The sequence below is a fragment of the Zosterops lateralis genome (assembly GCF_965231275.1).
Source record: "Zosterops lateralis genome assembly, chromosome: 3".
In the NCBI taxonomy this organism is placed as follows: domain Eukaryota; kingdom Metazoa; phylum Chordata; class Aves; order Passeriformes; family Zosteropidae; genus Zosterops; species Zosterops lateralis.
In genome coordinates, this window is record NC_139764.1 from 9,566,196 (window position 1) to 9,582,439 (window position 16,244).

Genomic DNA, 16,244 nt, shown 5'->3' on the forward strand with positions numbered 1-16,244 from the left:
AAGTACTTGCCAAGAAGAGAGAAATTCACACACAGAAAAACCAGAGGCTCAAATCCTTCCCTCAAAAATCTGACAAAGGTCCTGACTGTGCACCAGTTTTAAGGCTAGCTGCTTTTTATCTGTTTGGGTTTTCTTTCCTGCCTTCGGGTTAACTTTGCCCACACAAATTCACATCACTCAATGGGAATGGATACCAGTGCTGAAAGAGATTTTTTCAGTAGGGAAGGTCAAGTGGAAAGTTTTTTCTCTGGCTGTCAGGTTTATTTTCTAGTGTTGTATTTCTCCCTTTCTTTCAGGATCTCTTGTTTCTTTCAAGTGGTGCTGGAAATTAACCCATTTATTTTCTTGCTCTTTCTGCCAGTACAAGCAGGCTGTACTCACTGATAATTTAATACTATTATCACTGAAACAGTGGCATCATCTGGGAAGGCAGCTGCTCTTTTCCTTAAGTCCTTCAGAAATGTAGGGACAATTACTGTGTACTTCAGCCTGTAGATTGCCCTTGCTTACTCATACTCATAACCTGTCATTTGGACAGGATATATAAAAATTACTGTGGTATGCAGGTACACAGAACATAAAATCTGTTTATTCTTGTGTATATAACAGATTCATAAGATGTAAGTGAAGAGCTCAGAGGGAGCAGATAGCAAGTTTGAAGGTTTGTTTGCTTCCTTTAAAAGAGAGGAAGGGGAGTAAGGTCATGCACGATTTCTGTATTGCTTTATTGTATATACCCTGAGAGTTTTTTTGCTTTTGTGTCGCTCTCTGATAGGTAAAGCATGCTTTTCTTACTGCAGATCAGGAACTGGCATTTTAACACAATTCCCAAATAGACTGAATTTCAGTTTTGGTCCTGTTTCACTCTAAGTGAATTAGAAATAAGAAGAACAAATTAATAAACAGAAGGTATCTGCATTGCTATCAGATATTTCAAATCACTGTTGCGTGTTTGTCTTTTGAAAAAATAATTTGGCCGTGTAATAATGTACTTAAACTATATGATGAGTTAAAGTGTGAAGCTGTTTATAAGAGTGTTCCCTTCTAATTCACCTGGATTGAATGTGCATTTGTGTATTTAAGGCAAAATGTGTCAGAAACAAAATGCCACCAAGAGTAAATTGCCCTTTCTAACATACAGTAAAACAGGGGGGAAGGTTGGGGGCGGGGGGGGGGTGTCACTTTTCTTTTTTTTTACTTTTGCTTTTGTTCAGCCATGGTTCCCAGGGCATTTCTTTGGTATTATGTAAGGGGGACCTGATTTGAGTCAAGATGCCTGTGAAAAGCAAGTTATTTTCCAGCCAGCTCAGTTCCCCCACCTTGCTTTGGCAGCACAGTCATGCCAGAAGTGAAGTTGATGTGGGGGAACAGGATTTGGGGTTGCGGGAGTTATTTTAGCACCTATATGGAACCACAGCTGAGGGATGCAACTTGACTGATGCATCTTTAGCCTGAGCAGAGCAGTGAAGGGCTCCTCCATCCCCCTTTTCCTAGCACAGCTGACTCTGTGCTGAGCCAACCCAGGGAAGTGAACCAAGAACTGGCCCTATAAAAGAAAGTGAATACTTTTCCGGTGGTTTAGCTCCTGGAGCCAGCTCACTGTAGGGCTGGAAAAGCAGAAGTGCTGGCTCAAGGGAAATCGGAGCTGATGGGCTGAGCAGGAGGCAAAAAAAAACCCTCTGCCACCCCACCAATATTCGTGGTGACACCTGAAATTCATTGCATACCCCTGGCCCTGGATACATCACCTTCTGCAAGATTTCTGCTCTGCTGCTGATAGAAGTAAGGTGGCTCTTGTGTCTGGTTTAGGATTTATGACATTTTCCTCCTTTGTGTTTTTACTGTAGAGCTCATCCTTCAGTTGAGACCAGGAGGAGGTGCCAGGATTGCTGAGGTGGTGTTGGTGGGGGTGTGTTATGGCCAAGTGTATGCTTTTACCTTGGACATACATGGTTGGTATGACTGCAGCTTTCCATTAGATTCCCTCTTTAATCTGGGCTGTGCAGTCAGCCTTTGAAGTGTACAGGCCTTTCTTTCAGCTTCAGGGTGCTTGAAAATTTGACAAAGGCAGAAAATGGCCTTTTCCCATTACTTGCATATCCAACCTGAGGAAGTGGCTTTCAGCAGACAGCTCTGTTTGCCAGCTGGAGTCTCACTGGCTGCTGCGTTGGAACAAAATGCCTTGTCCCAGGGCACTGGCAGGAGGAGGCACCAGGGACAGCTGGATTTGGGGTGTCTTGGCTGGCCTCAGGCAGTGCCTTTGAAGGTGACAGGCAGAGCAGATCCAGCACGGGGTGTAAACACTGTTGGAAGAAGGAGGCAGCCTTGGCCGGGGGCAGAGTGATGATTGACAACTTCCTGTGCTGCAGGAGAAGGGATTAGGGAATGGCAGCCTGGCACATAACCCACAGGGATGCAGGAAAAGCTCTCTGCACAATTGAGAAGGGGGGAAAAGCATTTGGCTGCTGGTGCAGGGCTGGAGCATCCTCTGGGCAGTGATAGGAAAGGAGCTGAGTGGGGAGTGTGGGGCAGAGTGCCCTGCTCTCCTTCTGGTGAAGGAGCCTGTAATTCCCACCTGCTGTGTAAACACTGGCAAATCTGATTTGAATCTGTTGTCTTGTGTAACAGGTAGGAAAGAAAAAGCCAAAACAAACAAGAGAGTTGAGGCTGCCCGGAGTGTGTCCTTGAATTTTGGATCCTCTCGAATCATTAGAATTGGAGGGTTTTTCTTTGTTTGTTTACTTGGGCTTTCTGGGTTTTTTTGTTTGTTTGGTTGGTTTTTTTTTCTTTTTTTTAGAAATTGGAAAAGAAAAGGAGTAGTTTGGTAAAGCTTAGCAATGAAACATGATTTTATATATCTTTAAGTTGACAGATTCTCCCCTCCCACCCCTAAAAAGAAATAAGAAAGCAAGAAAGAACAAAAGAAAAGCCATAAAGCAACCCCACAACTTTCTGACTGAGAAAATACTGTAAGGTGGTGTCCCCTCTGACCCCACAGTATGTGTTTGGTAGGAACTGAGGATGAACAACAGAATACAGGGGTCTGGGGAGCTCAGAGTGGACCTCTGCCCAGTACAGAAATGCATTATAAAGGACTGCATCTGCTTCCTTCCCTCACCTGTCTAATGTGTTTTGTTAAGGCTCTGCTTGCCCTGTATCTTGTAAGTACTTCATGAAAATTAAATCAGAAGTGATTATAGGAAGCAGTTCATATGTCTCTGGCTCTTTCTGCAAAAGGAGAAGGAAAGACAGAAGTAAATAAGTACCATTACATTTTTAAGCAGAGCCTGACATATTTGCAGTGCATATGAAGAGGGTATTTTAAAAGTTTGCATCAGCTGTTGGATTCTATTTTGGTGATAAATTCCAGCTAAAATATCATCGATGTTCATAACTGTATGAATAAATGACCCCTAACTGACTCCCTAAAATATCATATCAGTCTGCTGTGGGAAGTTTGCATTTAACTTAGTTTTTCCTCCCTCTGTTTGTAACCTGTTGTATTATATAGGAGGAGCACTGCTGAATTTAGAGGCTGTAGTGTACATAGCAAAGACATTAATGATGGATTAGGTGCATCGAAGACATTCATGATGGTTTAGGTGCATCCATTCTTTTAGCTTAGCTAATTTAATTTTCTTTAGTGTTTTTCTTCCCCCCTTAATATTATTTCTTTCCCCCCTCCTTGAAAGTTTCTATATAGAGGAGCTGAGATGGTGAGTTTTGTGGAGCCATCTGTTCCCAGCTGCTCTCAGCTGTCCAGTGTTTAACACCCCCTTATGAACTTCCCTCCTTTATTTCCAAGCATCCTCACCCGTCTCGCAAAAGGAATGCTTTTTGGCAGTGTTGGATGTGCTAAGTTCCCTGTCAGCACCTGAAAATTAGGAACTCCCCTTCCAGCCTCCCCCACCTCTGCTCTCTGTGCCACCACATGGATGGTCAGCTGAGGTCAGGGAGCTGATGCAAAAGTGATTTTGGGCTGCATTCCTGTGGTCCTGCACCCACGGAGCAGGTGATGGGACTGGTGAGGAGGAGAAGTGGCCATCACCTCCCCTCAGCAGTTCAGACCATGGCGGCCATTCTCTTGGCCTTAGCAGAGGACAGCTGTGCTGATGGGATAATATTGTTAGAGAAGGAGGCTCTGCTAATCTTTGCAGAGCTGTGCAAGCACAAACGTTGGATGCTGGAGCATCCAGCAATGCTGCAGTCCACACCAGGATGTCATTTTCAAGGTGTAAACAGGTTACAGAGCCTCTGCAAAAGGGAAAGGCCAGCCTCTATCTCTAGATGGTTTTAAGCAGTTGGTTAGTTTAAAGAGTTCCCAGGTTTAAGTAAAAAGTTCCTGTTGAAGCAGTGTAGCTTGTCTCAGCATGGAGAAATCCAATCAGGCCACAGCACGGAGGAGTTGCAGGAATGAAGAGGAAAGCGTGGGAGTCCTGGTAAGGAGAGGCTCTCCACATGGATGAGGACACAAGAGCCACCCTGCTCTCACCAGTGTACTGTGGGATTGCTGGAGGAGCTGCCCTAGAAGCTGAGGTTGTGGTTTGGGGTTTTTTTTCCCTTAAAACATTCTGGTTTTCCCTTATAAGTGTGTGTATATATATATATATATATATACACTTACATATAACCTGATGCAAAGACTTTTTCCATGGAAGCAGTGCTCTAGCCCAGTGGTGCAGTAAGGGGGAGGGGTATCCTGGGAAGGAAATGCTGAATAGACCTGCTCAGAGCCTCTGGTCCAGGTCTGAGTCCCAGCAAAATGGGGTATTGACTTACTTCAGTTCTCCTCTGACTTGTGCAGACAAAGTTTCTCTTTGTATCTCTTCAAATGGCCTGCTTTTGCAGACATGTCTGATGCCTTGTATGAGGCAAGTAGTGAAACGGGAAAATCTCCCTGAGGTTTCCCCCCTTACCACATCTGAGTGTTTGTCATGTCATTTAATCATGTCTGAGTCTCATATATTCTTTTCACTTCTTGAAGTGAGCTGTTAAGCCACATCTGTGGCCCATGCAGTGCTGCCCGATGATGCCAGAGTTGAGTTTAGCAGGAGTTTAATGGAGATGATCCTGTGCACTGAATTCTTGGAAATGTTCCTTAAGTTTTGCTGACTTCAGCCAGCACGGCCACCAGCATCCTTCTGGCACTAAAAGCTGTAACCACAGAATCTTAAAATAAGAAAAGGTAGCAGTAAAAAATAGCTAGCCTTCTGCACTTTATATTGGTATTTGTTTCAGGGGTGACTAGAAATCCGTCCAAACATTTGAGAGGTTTTACTCCTGTTCTGCTATTGGACAAGTCTGAATCCATGTTTATTGTGATGGTTGTGTACAGCCAATTTGTCTTTGAAGTGAACTGGAATATGATCTAACATGAGGCTTTTCCCTTAGACTTTCAGCAGAGTAGAACTACATTCAGCTCCAGCTATCCCCAGTGTCTGAGAGTGGAAAAATGTTTCAAAATATGTGTGGAAGCAATTTTCTGCAGTACAATTTCTATCTTGTCTTCAGTGATGGGAAACAAAGAGAAATTTGACAAAAGCATTTTCTTCCATGGCCTTGTCTTGCCATGACAAATTAAAAGCTTGTGCTTAGGAGACAGGAGTCTCAAATCTTAAAAGATTTTTCACACTGAATCTTTTTCTTAATACTTGGATAATCTAAGCTCTCTTTGAATTTGGCTGTCTTGAGTATACAGGACACATAGCGGTTGATGGAAAATATACACATAGTATACAGTATACATAGCGGTTGATGGAAAATGTCAGCTGTTCCCTTTTCTAAATTCCTTGAATAGAGAGAAAAAGGTGTCTTGAGACAAAATTTAGGATTTGTTCTGTTCCACTATCTGTGAAACTCAGAAGTGCTGTATCTCTTTAGGCTTTAAAAATAATAAAATAAAAAATGCTGGAGGAGAACGGAAGGACTTGTTGTGGTCTGGCAAGATTAAGCTGAGGGAGTTCTGGGAGACTATATTTTATCTTAATTTCTCTGGAAAGGTGGAAGTTTTCTCTGCCATGCATCCGAAATAACTCTCAGACTTCCTCTTTGTGAAGTTCCTAAACAGCAGCTCTGCAGATAAGGCTTGGGCAGGCGTAGAGCTCGGTATCATTCACTTGCTGAGCTGTTTTGCTGCCTTTATCATTCTTCCTTTCCTTACTGATAGCACAGCTGTGCCTCCCTGTATTCCAGTGAAAGGGTCAAGTGAAAACGTGCCAGGGCTCTCAAGGGATTGCAGCTGGGCAGAGCTCACCAAGGGATCCAGCTGCTGGTGGGGACCCCATTGCAGAGGTGTCAATCAGAGGTGGTTGGGCTCTCTGGCTGTCACTTTTCCAGGCTCATCCTCAAGCCAAGCAGAGCTGGGTTTCTTGTCCTGGAATGCCTGCTCAAAAGCTGAGGTGGCTCTTCTTCAGCCTGCTCTGGAACCCAGGAGTTGCTGCAAGGAGCTTTGGCTGTTGCAGAGGGATGCCTTTGGTAAAGATGAGACCATGACCCCCACCAAGTTTTGCTTTTCCCTGCTGCATTTCAAGAGGCCTCCTTGGATCTGTGGTGTGTGGGCTTGCATGGCAGTGAGAGATGGGAAAAGTTTAGCAGGGCAATAGAGAACAGGTTGGGTTGTGCTTTGCAAAGGCCAGGCTGGCATGGGGTTTTGATTCCTTCAGGACCATTACTTGCAAAGCTAATTGTTCAACATCATGATACATCTGTTCCTCCTGCTTCATGCAACCATTAAAATTCTAGAGAGGAAAAAAAAAATCTTATCTTGCTTGACCCACAATTACTTTTGACAGCAAACTTGCAAATCCTTTAGCTGGCAGAGAGCACGTCTGGAAGTTTTAAGTGACAGAACTCCATAATTTCCCACTGGCAACTGATTTCTGACAAGCTGCCACAGATTGTGTTGCTTCATAATTCTGAGAGGAATCTTTCTTCTTTTTTGTAGTCAGCCTTGCATGTTGCATCACACAGAGTGAGCCTATTCTGTGAAGCCATTATAGGCAAGGTGATCAGTCTGGTTCAGAAGCAGGAGAGGGCTGCTTTTTCTCGTGGTTTATTTCATAGATCCTCATCTATGCTTATTGCTTAGGTACCTGATTAGCCTTCTTGTGTAACAAATCCATTTCAATGAGGAATAAACTGCAGTAAATGATTAACATAATCTTCTTTACTAATGACTGGGGTTTTTTTAATTTAATGAGTCACTTCTGAAAGTCTTAGGGGGAAACAAGGACATGCTTCTCTTTTTTTTTTTTTTTAAATTGCCACAGTGCCATCATTTTCCTGTAGAAGCCTGGTGTTGTTTCTTTAAGCAGCCATACCACACATGCAGTACGTGTGCTTGCTCAGATACATCCAGCTCGCTTGCAACAGGAAATGTGTTGCACAGGTTTTATAAAATAACTCTTATGGTCATGATTAATGATTTTGTTATCCAAGCAGTGAAACCACAAGAGTTTGTGACTGCTCTAGCAGTCAGAAGGTTCTGGTACAAGCAGCACAAATGTCTTGTGATTGAGCGTTTGAGGGCATGTTGAAACAGAGTTTGTTATCGGACTCCCTGTTCCAGCAACTTTAGTTTTGAGTTCTTTTCTGTTTTGTGACTACCAGGCATGTTTTCAGTAGTTTCCCCTCAAAGTCAAATGCTGGAGCTGGGTTGGTTTTAACAGGTTTGAGAAGATGATATTTCTCTGAGAGACCAGTGGCTCAGTGGTTTGTGCCATGATTTTCCATCAGTGAAATAGCCTGGCTCTGGAGGCCATGTCCTTTCTAGACGTATTTCTGTAGAGGAGTCTGTTGTACTTGGAAGACTTAGAGCAAACATCTCATGTCTCCACCCTTCACCACCATCCCCAAAATTTTCCCTGCTATGCTGATGGTGGATAGTCCTGGCCAAGTCCCAGTCTTCCTGTGGAGGACAGAAGTTGTTCCCTGCTTCCCTCTCTGACAAAGTCCTGCCATCATTTGTTCTTTGTGGCACTTGGCTGAAGATGCCTGATTTTCACTGGTCACCAAGTGCAGGTTCAGTCCCAGTGGGGGGGAATTGAGAGAACGGTACACTTTCAGAGGCTTGAGGCATCATCGTGCCTCTAATCCTTGATTGCTTACTTTATTCTAAGGGTTTCCCTCTGGCTTCTTGAACCACATTTTAGCCATGGCCACCATCAGAAGCACCTCCTTCTGCTTTATTTGAGCCTGTTCCAGTGAATGCCTCATGATCTTCCTTTCTGAGGGATACTAGAAGAATAATCCCTTCCTGCTCACTTTCCTATGGGATTCACAATTCAGTAGACTTCTCATCTTCTTGATCCTTCCTGTGATCTCTTTCCCAGGCTGGAGGGACCCAGGCCATTTAATTAGCTGCTGTTGAGAAGCCATCCCATGTCCTCTGTGGTCCTGGCCATGTCTCTGTGAGCTTGCCAAGGTGGAAATACCCTTATTGGGCCAGCACCACAGACAACTTGGAGCAGCACAGCAGATACATGCAGTGCCTTGGTGGTCTTGTTTGCTGCTGCTGGTTTTTTTTAACCTGTTGCTGAGCCACCAAGTGAAGACTGTCACAGAGCTCCCTATTTTAATCTCAAGACCTCCTTCCTGAACAGCAATAACTGGCTCAGAGGGCATCATTCTGTGTGTCACATCAAGGTGTTGACATCAAGTTGCTCTTTAGGTTTAATCATGTTTGGGGGTTTTTTAACATCCAGCATATTAAAAGTCTCTCAGCATTATGAGATCTTAAGCAAGTTTTTAGGGTCAGCTTTCACTTTGACTCTCATGAATAGCAAGTTTCATCTGGAAACTGTGCCATCTTGTTCATCTCTCTCCTCACATCATTGATGAGTGTGCCCACCAGCACAGGTGAGGAGCCTGTGGGGTTCATTGCTGACCTTCTGCTTGGGAGGCAGGAATCTTCTACTTCTTTTGTTTCCTTCAATCCTCAGACAACACATTCATGAGTGTCAAGAGCACTCTTCCCCTATGTCAGTTTGAAACACTGAGAGGACCTTGGTGGAAAGTACCTGTGCTTCTCCCAGCTGATGATCAGCAAGGCAACTCTGCAGTCACTGCATTTGTCACCCAGCCACTGCCTTTACTGTCACCAACCAGGAGTCATCAGGGACTTCTTTATGGATGAGTGAGCAGAGACCCAGCCTTGGATAGCTTGATTTCCCCTTTCTGGGTGCTTAGAGTAAGTATTTGTGTTGGCAAACTGCCCATCTAATCTGAGGACATTGGATGTGGAAATGCAGCAGTTTTGAATAAGGTGAAAGCAGAGAGCTGATAGGTATGCTGCAAACAGGTTTTGTAGCCATGTCAACACATGTGGAGGAGAGGCTCAATTACCCTGACGGGTCTGAAGGGAGAAGGAGGTGTGGAGGAAAGCAAAGGTAGATACAGATCTGGCAAGATAAAAATCACTACAAGCTCTTTTCCAGTTGCCTGTTGCAGAAATGCTGCCTTCCCAGAGAGCAAATAGCACAGTGCTTGGAGGGCTGGTTATAGCTCCCAGCTGCCCTGCTGAGATTATCAAGGAGTTATATCCAGTTTGGGTGGGATTTTTATTTTCATCCAGGACAGGGAGGCAGTTGCAGGACAGTATGTACAATGACCTCCCCCTGGGTTGTTTCCCCAGGCTGCATTGTTTGGACTGTGAGCACCCACGATGTTTTTGGAGCGTATCCACAAAAGGCTTGTCCCAGCAGGGCTCAGCTGTGGATCCACTGAAGGTGAAGGGTCCTACTGGCTGCCATGGTACCATTTTAAGGCCTTCCCTCTTTTTTGCTTCATGTCAGTCAGAATTTAGCTTTGAGATCAGCTTTGGGACTGCCTGGGCCATGGGGTGTGTTGTGTGGCTTTCTGAGAAACATAAATCACAGCTCAGCATGTTGGTCTGCACCACATACAGCTCTGCAGGAAAGATACTTTTGTGGGTACCAACATGGCTGTTGTAACTAAATCATGACCTTTTCAGGGTTTTCAAATGGATTTTAAGCTTAATGTTACTACAAAATGTTTGTGGAAACTAAAACTGCCTTTTTTTTTTTATGTCCCCAAAATGTGCTAGATATTGTAGGGCCTGAAGTTAAGTGCACAAGAATTAGCTTTAAAGGGTTCAAACCAGATTTGAAAGCCTTTGTCCAGTAAGTTGTGAAGACTGGGCTGATGTAACCTGTTTTTTAAAAGAACCTGAATATTGGTGCACTAACAACACTTTAAAGGTGTTAACTATGTTAAGAGTTGATCTGCTTCTACGTACTTGTTAAAAAAGAAAAAAAAAACAACTAAAACAAACACATGTATTTAAAGTCTGTTCTTAATGGGAGTCAGCCATTCAAAACTCATTCTGCTTGTTGTACCTCTCAGATAACCCAGCCTGGCTTTACATCACACTGCAAACAACTGTGTATTTGCTTTCAACAAAATAAGTTGGGAGTTCGGTGCTTTTAAAGTGCTGTAAGAGTTAAAGAGAACCAACATCTCTTTTTGTGTTGTAATGCTTCAAGGTGTTCTCTCACCTTTGGACAGAGTCTTTCTGAGTGTTGTTTTCAGAATAAACAAATATTCACAATGAGGGTTCTTGTATTCTTGGAGAAAGAAATGCGTCTGGTGCGATTCATTGGAAAATAGTGTTTAGAGAGTGCATTCTTGACAAGGAGAGAAGGTTTTCAGGTAAAACCAGTCTTCTGCTACTACTGATACAATACTCTGCTCTTGAGGTTGTGTCTCAGCTGACTGCAGTGGCAATCAGGAACCTTTTCCATGGACTTGTAGCTGCAGCACATCTTGTTGGTTGAAAGGGGGTGGGGTGGAGATTTCTTTTATTTCAGGCACCAATGTTTGAGGCACATGCAGTGGGTGCTACAGCTGTTCTGTTTGTTGTGCATGGAGGCTCTTTTTTTCCTGCTCTTTTTGCTGGTGCATTTACCAACTGTCCATTGATATTCGTGGTAATATGAAAAAGCCCAAAACCTATAAATAGAATTAATGGCCAAAATCCTGAATATCATATGGCAACTGTTTTAACCAAGGAAGGGCTATGGAAAGATGGTGGCTGACATTATTAACTCATTGTGTGTTTCTGCAGGAAGAGAGAAACACGATTTTTAAGAAGCAGTAGGTATTGGCAACAGCATGTTACTGTGTGATATTTCACCCTTTCATGGTCATTGTTGCATAATGATGTAACTAATTAACCTAAAAAAAGTCCTCACAGGGAACCCGGAATGTATTAAAACACAACATTCATTGCACTTTGTGAGTGGCAAAAAAAAGTGACAAAACAAGAAAAAAAAAAATCCTGAAGTTTTAAAAGGAAAGTTAAGAATACAAGTAGCCGGTGGTGAACTGGAATTCAGTGAGTGTTTGGAGAATGTGTAAAGGTTAACAAAATCGCCAGTATTTTTGTAGCCTGAGTAACTGGTGGGGTGCAGCCTGGGCACACAGATGCTCTGTCTGAGCCCTCAGGACCTACAGGATTGCATCACTTGCCAGGGTTTAGCTTTGCTCCTCAGAGGTAGTTCCTGGTGAACACTCATCATCCCACCATGCCCAGGATAACAAATAACATGCCAAGTGAATACAAGTGGTGTTGGTGAATATGTCACGGGCAGGCTATGGCATATTATTTTTCCATGTGTGTGGTGACAGCTTTTATGGCCTGGCAACAGATCTGCCTCTTTCAAGTATTTTATGTGAAACTTCACGAAGCCTCCAGCGGTCAGGTGTTGCCAATATTGCAGGTGTGCGCGAAGTCAGTGAGTGGCAAAACATCTCTTAATGCCCTGTGTGGTAACAGCTGATGATTTTTTTTCCCAGTATGATGATTTTTTCCCCCTCTTTCCATTTAAAACAGAATGCTACAGATAGCTCCTCCAACTCCTCTCAGAAAAGGGAACAGCCTGTTCGAACTCTGGCTTCTCCTGCATCCTGCGAACATCGAAGAATTTGCACTCGTGGGCACCTTCACGACCATTACAGCTCTGACCACTACCATCTAGAACAAGTAAGGTTTCTTCCCAGTGTTTCTTCCCACCTCTGTGTCTGCCAGAGTTTGCCAGTGTTTGGTTTTCCTCCGCATGCCTGAGACACAGCTCCCTCCTTCTGCTCTCTGTTTCCTTCTCAATTAGCTTTAAATGGCTTCCTGTTATTAAAAAAGGCGAGGGGGGGTAACACTATGGTTTTAGCATGTTATGTTGTACCACATGCACACAGGCCAGTGTAGGACTGTGGCAGTTGTACTCCCTCCTGAGCCAAAGGCTGGAATTCTGTGATGGATCACAGTGAAGGGCATTTAAACAAGGAAAGACACAGCTGTTAAATATTGGCTCTTCAGGAAGCAAGGAGACTGTGATTACCAGTAGCAAAATGAGCTTATTTATCTCTCCTTCCTACTTCCACAGTCAGTAGGACCACGGTCCTACCGGCACGTCAACTTTCCAGACGACGATGAGGAGATCGTGCGCATCAATCCTCGGGAGAAGATTTGGATGACCGGCTACGAGGATTATCGCCATGCCCCAGCACGAGGGAAGAACTTCGATCCTGATGACATGGACTCCTACGTCCGTTTTGCCAAAAGCGAGGCCTCGAAACACGAGTACACCTACCCTTACGTAGACAACTCGGACTTCGACCTGGGCGAAGATACCAAGGGTGCTGTGATAAAGACTCAACCTGTCAAATTCAAGCCCAGGCGGAAGGAAGACGGGGAGAGATCGCGGTGCGTGTACTGCAGGGACATGTTCAACCACGAGGAGAACAAGCGGGGTCAGTGCCAGGATGCTCCGGACCGCGTGAAGACTTGCATCCATCGAGTGAGCTGTATGTGGTGTGCAGACACTATGCTCTATCACTGTATGTCCGACCCAGAAGGAGACTACACGGATCCTTGCTCGTGCGACACCAGTGATGAAATGTTTTGCCTCCGGTGGATGGCCCTTATCGCCTTGTCTTTCATTGCTCCATGTATGTGCTGTTACTTGCCGCTTCGGGCTTGTTACCACTGTGGGGTCATGTGCAGGTGCTGTGGTGGGAAACACAAAGCTGCTGGATGACTACAGATGCATTCGAAGTGTTAGGTTTTGTCCTGTAGTTCGAGGAACACGTTGGTTTTGGAGCACTGAGGTCACTCACTTTAATGCAGCCACTGTGCCCGACAGCATCCGGAAACCACCAGTATGGATCACTTTACATTGGGTCATCTGGGGCTCACACTGCATTGATTTGCTCATCAACTGTTCTAACTAACTAACCTACAGCATAGACTTTTGTATTATTAATCTGTAATCAAAACAGACTGTCTTGTACATGTTTATATTTTTTTTTTTTTTTTTTTTCATTTAAAATGAGTTTGAGAGAAGAACTGCTTTAAATGGTGGTGGATTGTAGGACGTCTCCAGGTTGTGTCTGTCTTGCCTCTGCTTGTGTGGTACCATCAGCGTGTTTAGCAAGCTTTGGCATTTCTAGAAATGGGGCGGTGTAGTGAATGAGATCTCACTTGGAAGATATTTTAACTTACCGTCAAGCTATTGTGTGTGTATAGAAGGTGTGCTAGTAACAAACTTGTACCACAACACAGTATTTCTGTCAGTGGTTTTCTTTGGGGTTTTTGTTCTGTTTTCCAAAGCTAAAATAGCCATCTGAGCTGCAGTTTCTCTTCTAGGGTCCATCATCATTTCCTTCAGCAAACATCTTAAATTATTTCTCTGTTCGTAAAGCTCTGTGAACAGAAAGTAAGGCTCAGTTACCATAGTCACGTAACCATTGAGAATCTGGTAGTCCTCCTTACCTGTAATCATTTCAGACCACTACTTGAAAGGGAAACTTAAATTTTAGGCTTTTCTCTTTTCCCTAAATACCATTGGAAAAATGTGTTTTCAGAGCTCTGCCCAAAAAGAAAGGGAACTTCTTCATTAGCCAGCAACGTAGAGATCTGTGAATAAAACACTAAGGTTCCAGATGAGGAAAATCGTTGATATGCAAAGAATTACTAACAATGCAATGTCAAAAGCACTATTATGGCAATTCTGGGGAAATGCTGCATTAAGTGGTGGATTATATAGAAAATCGTGTGTGTTTGTTTTCTGTATACATGAGCATGAGAACATTCGCGTCCACTGTAGTAACAACATTTAGCAATCTAAGCAGGTATTTTAAAAAATCCAAAGCCAGGATGTTAACTACCACTTCCAGTCTGTGACCTGCAGTCCCAATATCCACCAGATCCTTCCACAGCACGTTGCTGGGAGCCTGTGTGTGGGATAATGGAGCGTGTGAGTCTCTGCAGGAGCCAGACTGAGTTGTCTGCCTGGCTTTCCCCCTCCCCAGTTCACCACCCAGGTTTATCAAGTGGATGCATAAGGTGCATACAGCAGGATAATATTACTTTAATTTTTTTTCTTTTTTTTTTTAATTATTTTTTTTTAATGTCATGTTGTCTTGTGTACAAGGCTTGTAATTAGCTTGGAAAAAGAGTATTTTTCTAATATATTACAAGGAATAGCCAAATAATTTTTATTAAAAAATAAAAAAAAATGATTTAGCGCAGTGAGCTATAACTAGCATAGTACAATCCGAATACTTTGAGGCAGCTAGGGATTGGCTTGTCAAAGCTGGCACTGCTGTTCCTGCCATAATTTCTTTCTGCAGTAAATTGCCAGTGGGCGCATGTCCTTTCCCTCCCTCTATTGCACATTGACATCAGTCTTAAAAGAGAGGAATTTTTTTTTTTTTTTTTAAGAATTAATTTGCCAAATAAATGTAAAAGGAATGCTTGCCATTCTTTCTTGGTGGAATGTCCCAACGGTTCCTCTGAGAGTTAATCACAGCTTTTTAGTCAACCATTAAGTATGCAATGTGCTTATTATACACTATAGAGTTGGGTAGGTTTAATTCATAGCAGTAACTGGGGATTTTTTCAGTTGGAGAAAAAAAAATTGAATGATAGTGGAAAAGGGATGGAGTGTTACACTCTGGGTGATGTGTCTGGGTTTGCTGAATGAAATACAAATATTTTGTGCCTAATAGCAGTTGACAAATCTCTCAATGGTGTCTAGTAAACATCAAGCCAGCCTCGTAAAAAAAAAATAATTAATGAAACAACCTTTTCCTTTTATTTGTCTTCTCAAAAAGTTGTTTCATGTAAACAAACACCTGTAAGATCTTCTCTCTATAAAGCACAACACTACAAAAAGATCTTACAGTTTTTTGTCCGGTCTTGAAGTGCCCCTATTTATTTAAGTAGACATACTCCAAGCCTTTCTGTATGTCTGAAAATAAAAGTTATTAAAAAAAAAAAAGTCCCTCTTTTTAATTTTTTTTCTTTCCCTCCTCCTTTCTCCCTCTTCTCTTGGGTTTTTGTAATACTTGTAGATTTCGCTGCATACGTTATTTGGTTCGTGATGGCAGTGGTGTAAGGGCACAAGGATAGAAATGGGTGGTTTTTTGTAAATATTTCTCCTTAATTTCCACACTGCTGCTGAACAGTGTGTAGCATTCTCCCAGTCAGCTTTGCAATACTGACATCAATCATTTGAGAGAAATTATTCAGATTTTATTTTTGTATCTGTGGTAACAAAAACATTAACCAATTTTTTTTTTCCTGTTGTGGAAAGGTTTTGGTTTTTTGTTTTGTTTTTGTTTGTTTTTTTTTCCAAGCTATTGCTCACGTTAACAAATTAAAGTGCCTGAAGCCTCATCATTATGTATCTATATACTAAAAGTTAAAACCCTGTTGTATTGATTTTTATAAGCCTTTTTACCTCTGTGTAAAAAAAAATATATATACAAGTGTATGATGTACATTTTAGTTCTTAACTTCTTTTTTTATTGTTTCTAATATGTATGATCAGTGTAGCTATTGCTTTAAAATGTACCATGTAAATACAAATACATCATATCAAAATGATGCCGTTTATTGTCAGAATTGTGCTGTTTGTTGTTGTTGAGGTGGCCGGGACGTGAGGGGGAAACAGAATGGGGGCATCTCCAGAGCTTGGGGTTTCTAAGGAGAAAAATATTGCTTTATTTTAAAGTTTTGAGTGGCAAAGGCTCTTAAGCCTTGGGTACAGGTCATTCTCATCCAGACACAGAAGGGAGGACAAGGACAGGTGGGTGTTTTTAGGTGTTTTTCGGATGTTTTGGTGGGAGGACGAGGCTCCTTCTCGCTCTCCCTTCTCCCCTGAGGCCTCACCTCACACACAGCTTTGGGCTGAGTTAGAGATAAAACAATAGCTGCAGGGCTGTTG

The 16,244-nt window shown here is 42.9% G+C and overlaps 1 protein-coding gene across 1 annotated transcript in view; it reads left to right on the forward strand.

Annotated features, from left to right (window-relative positions):
- Positions 1 to 15,896, forward strand: part of SPRED2 (sprouty related EVH1 domain containing 2) — a 57,818-nt gene extending 41,922 nt beyond the window's left edge. Inside the window, exons 5-6 of the mRNA XM_083856949.1 lie at positions 11,852 to 12,001; positions 12,399 to 15,896. Coding sequence (XP_083713075.1) covers positions 11,852 to 12,001; positions 12,399 to 13,052 — 804 coding nt within the window. The 3' untranslated portion in view covers positions 13,053 to 15,896. The remainder of the gene's footprint in view (positions 1 to 11,851; positions 12,002 to 12,398) is intronic.
- The last annotated feature ends 348 nt before the right edge of the window (positions 15,897 to 16,244 follow it).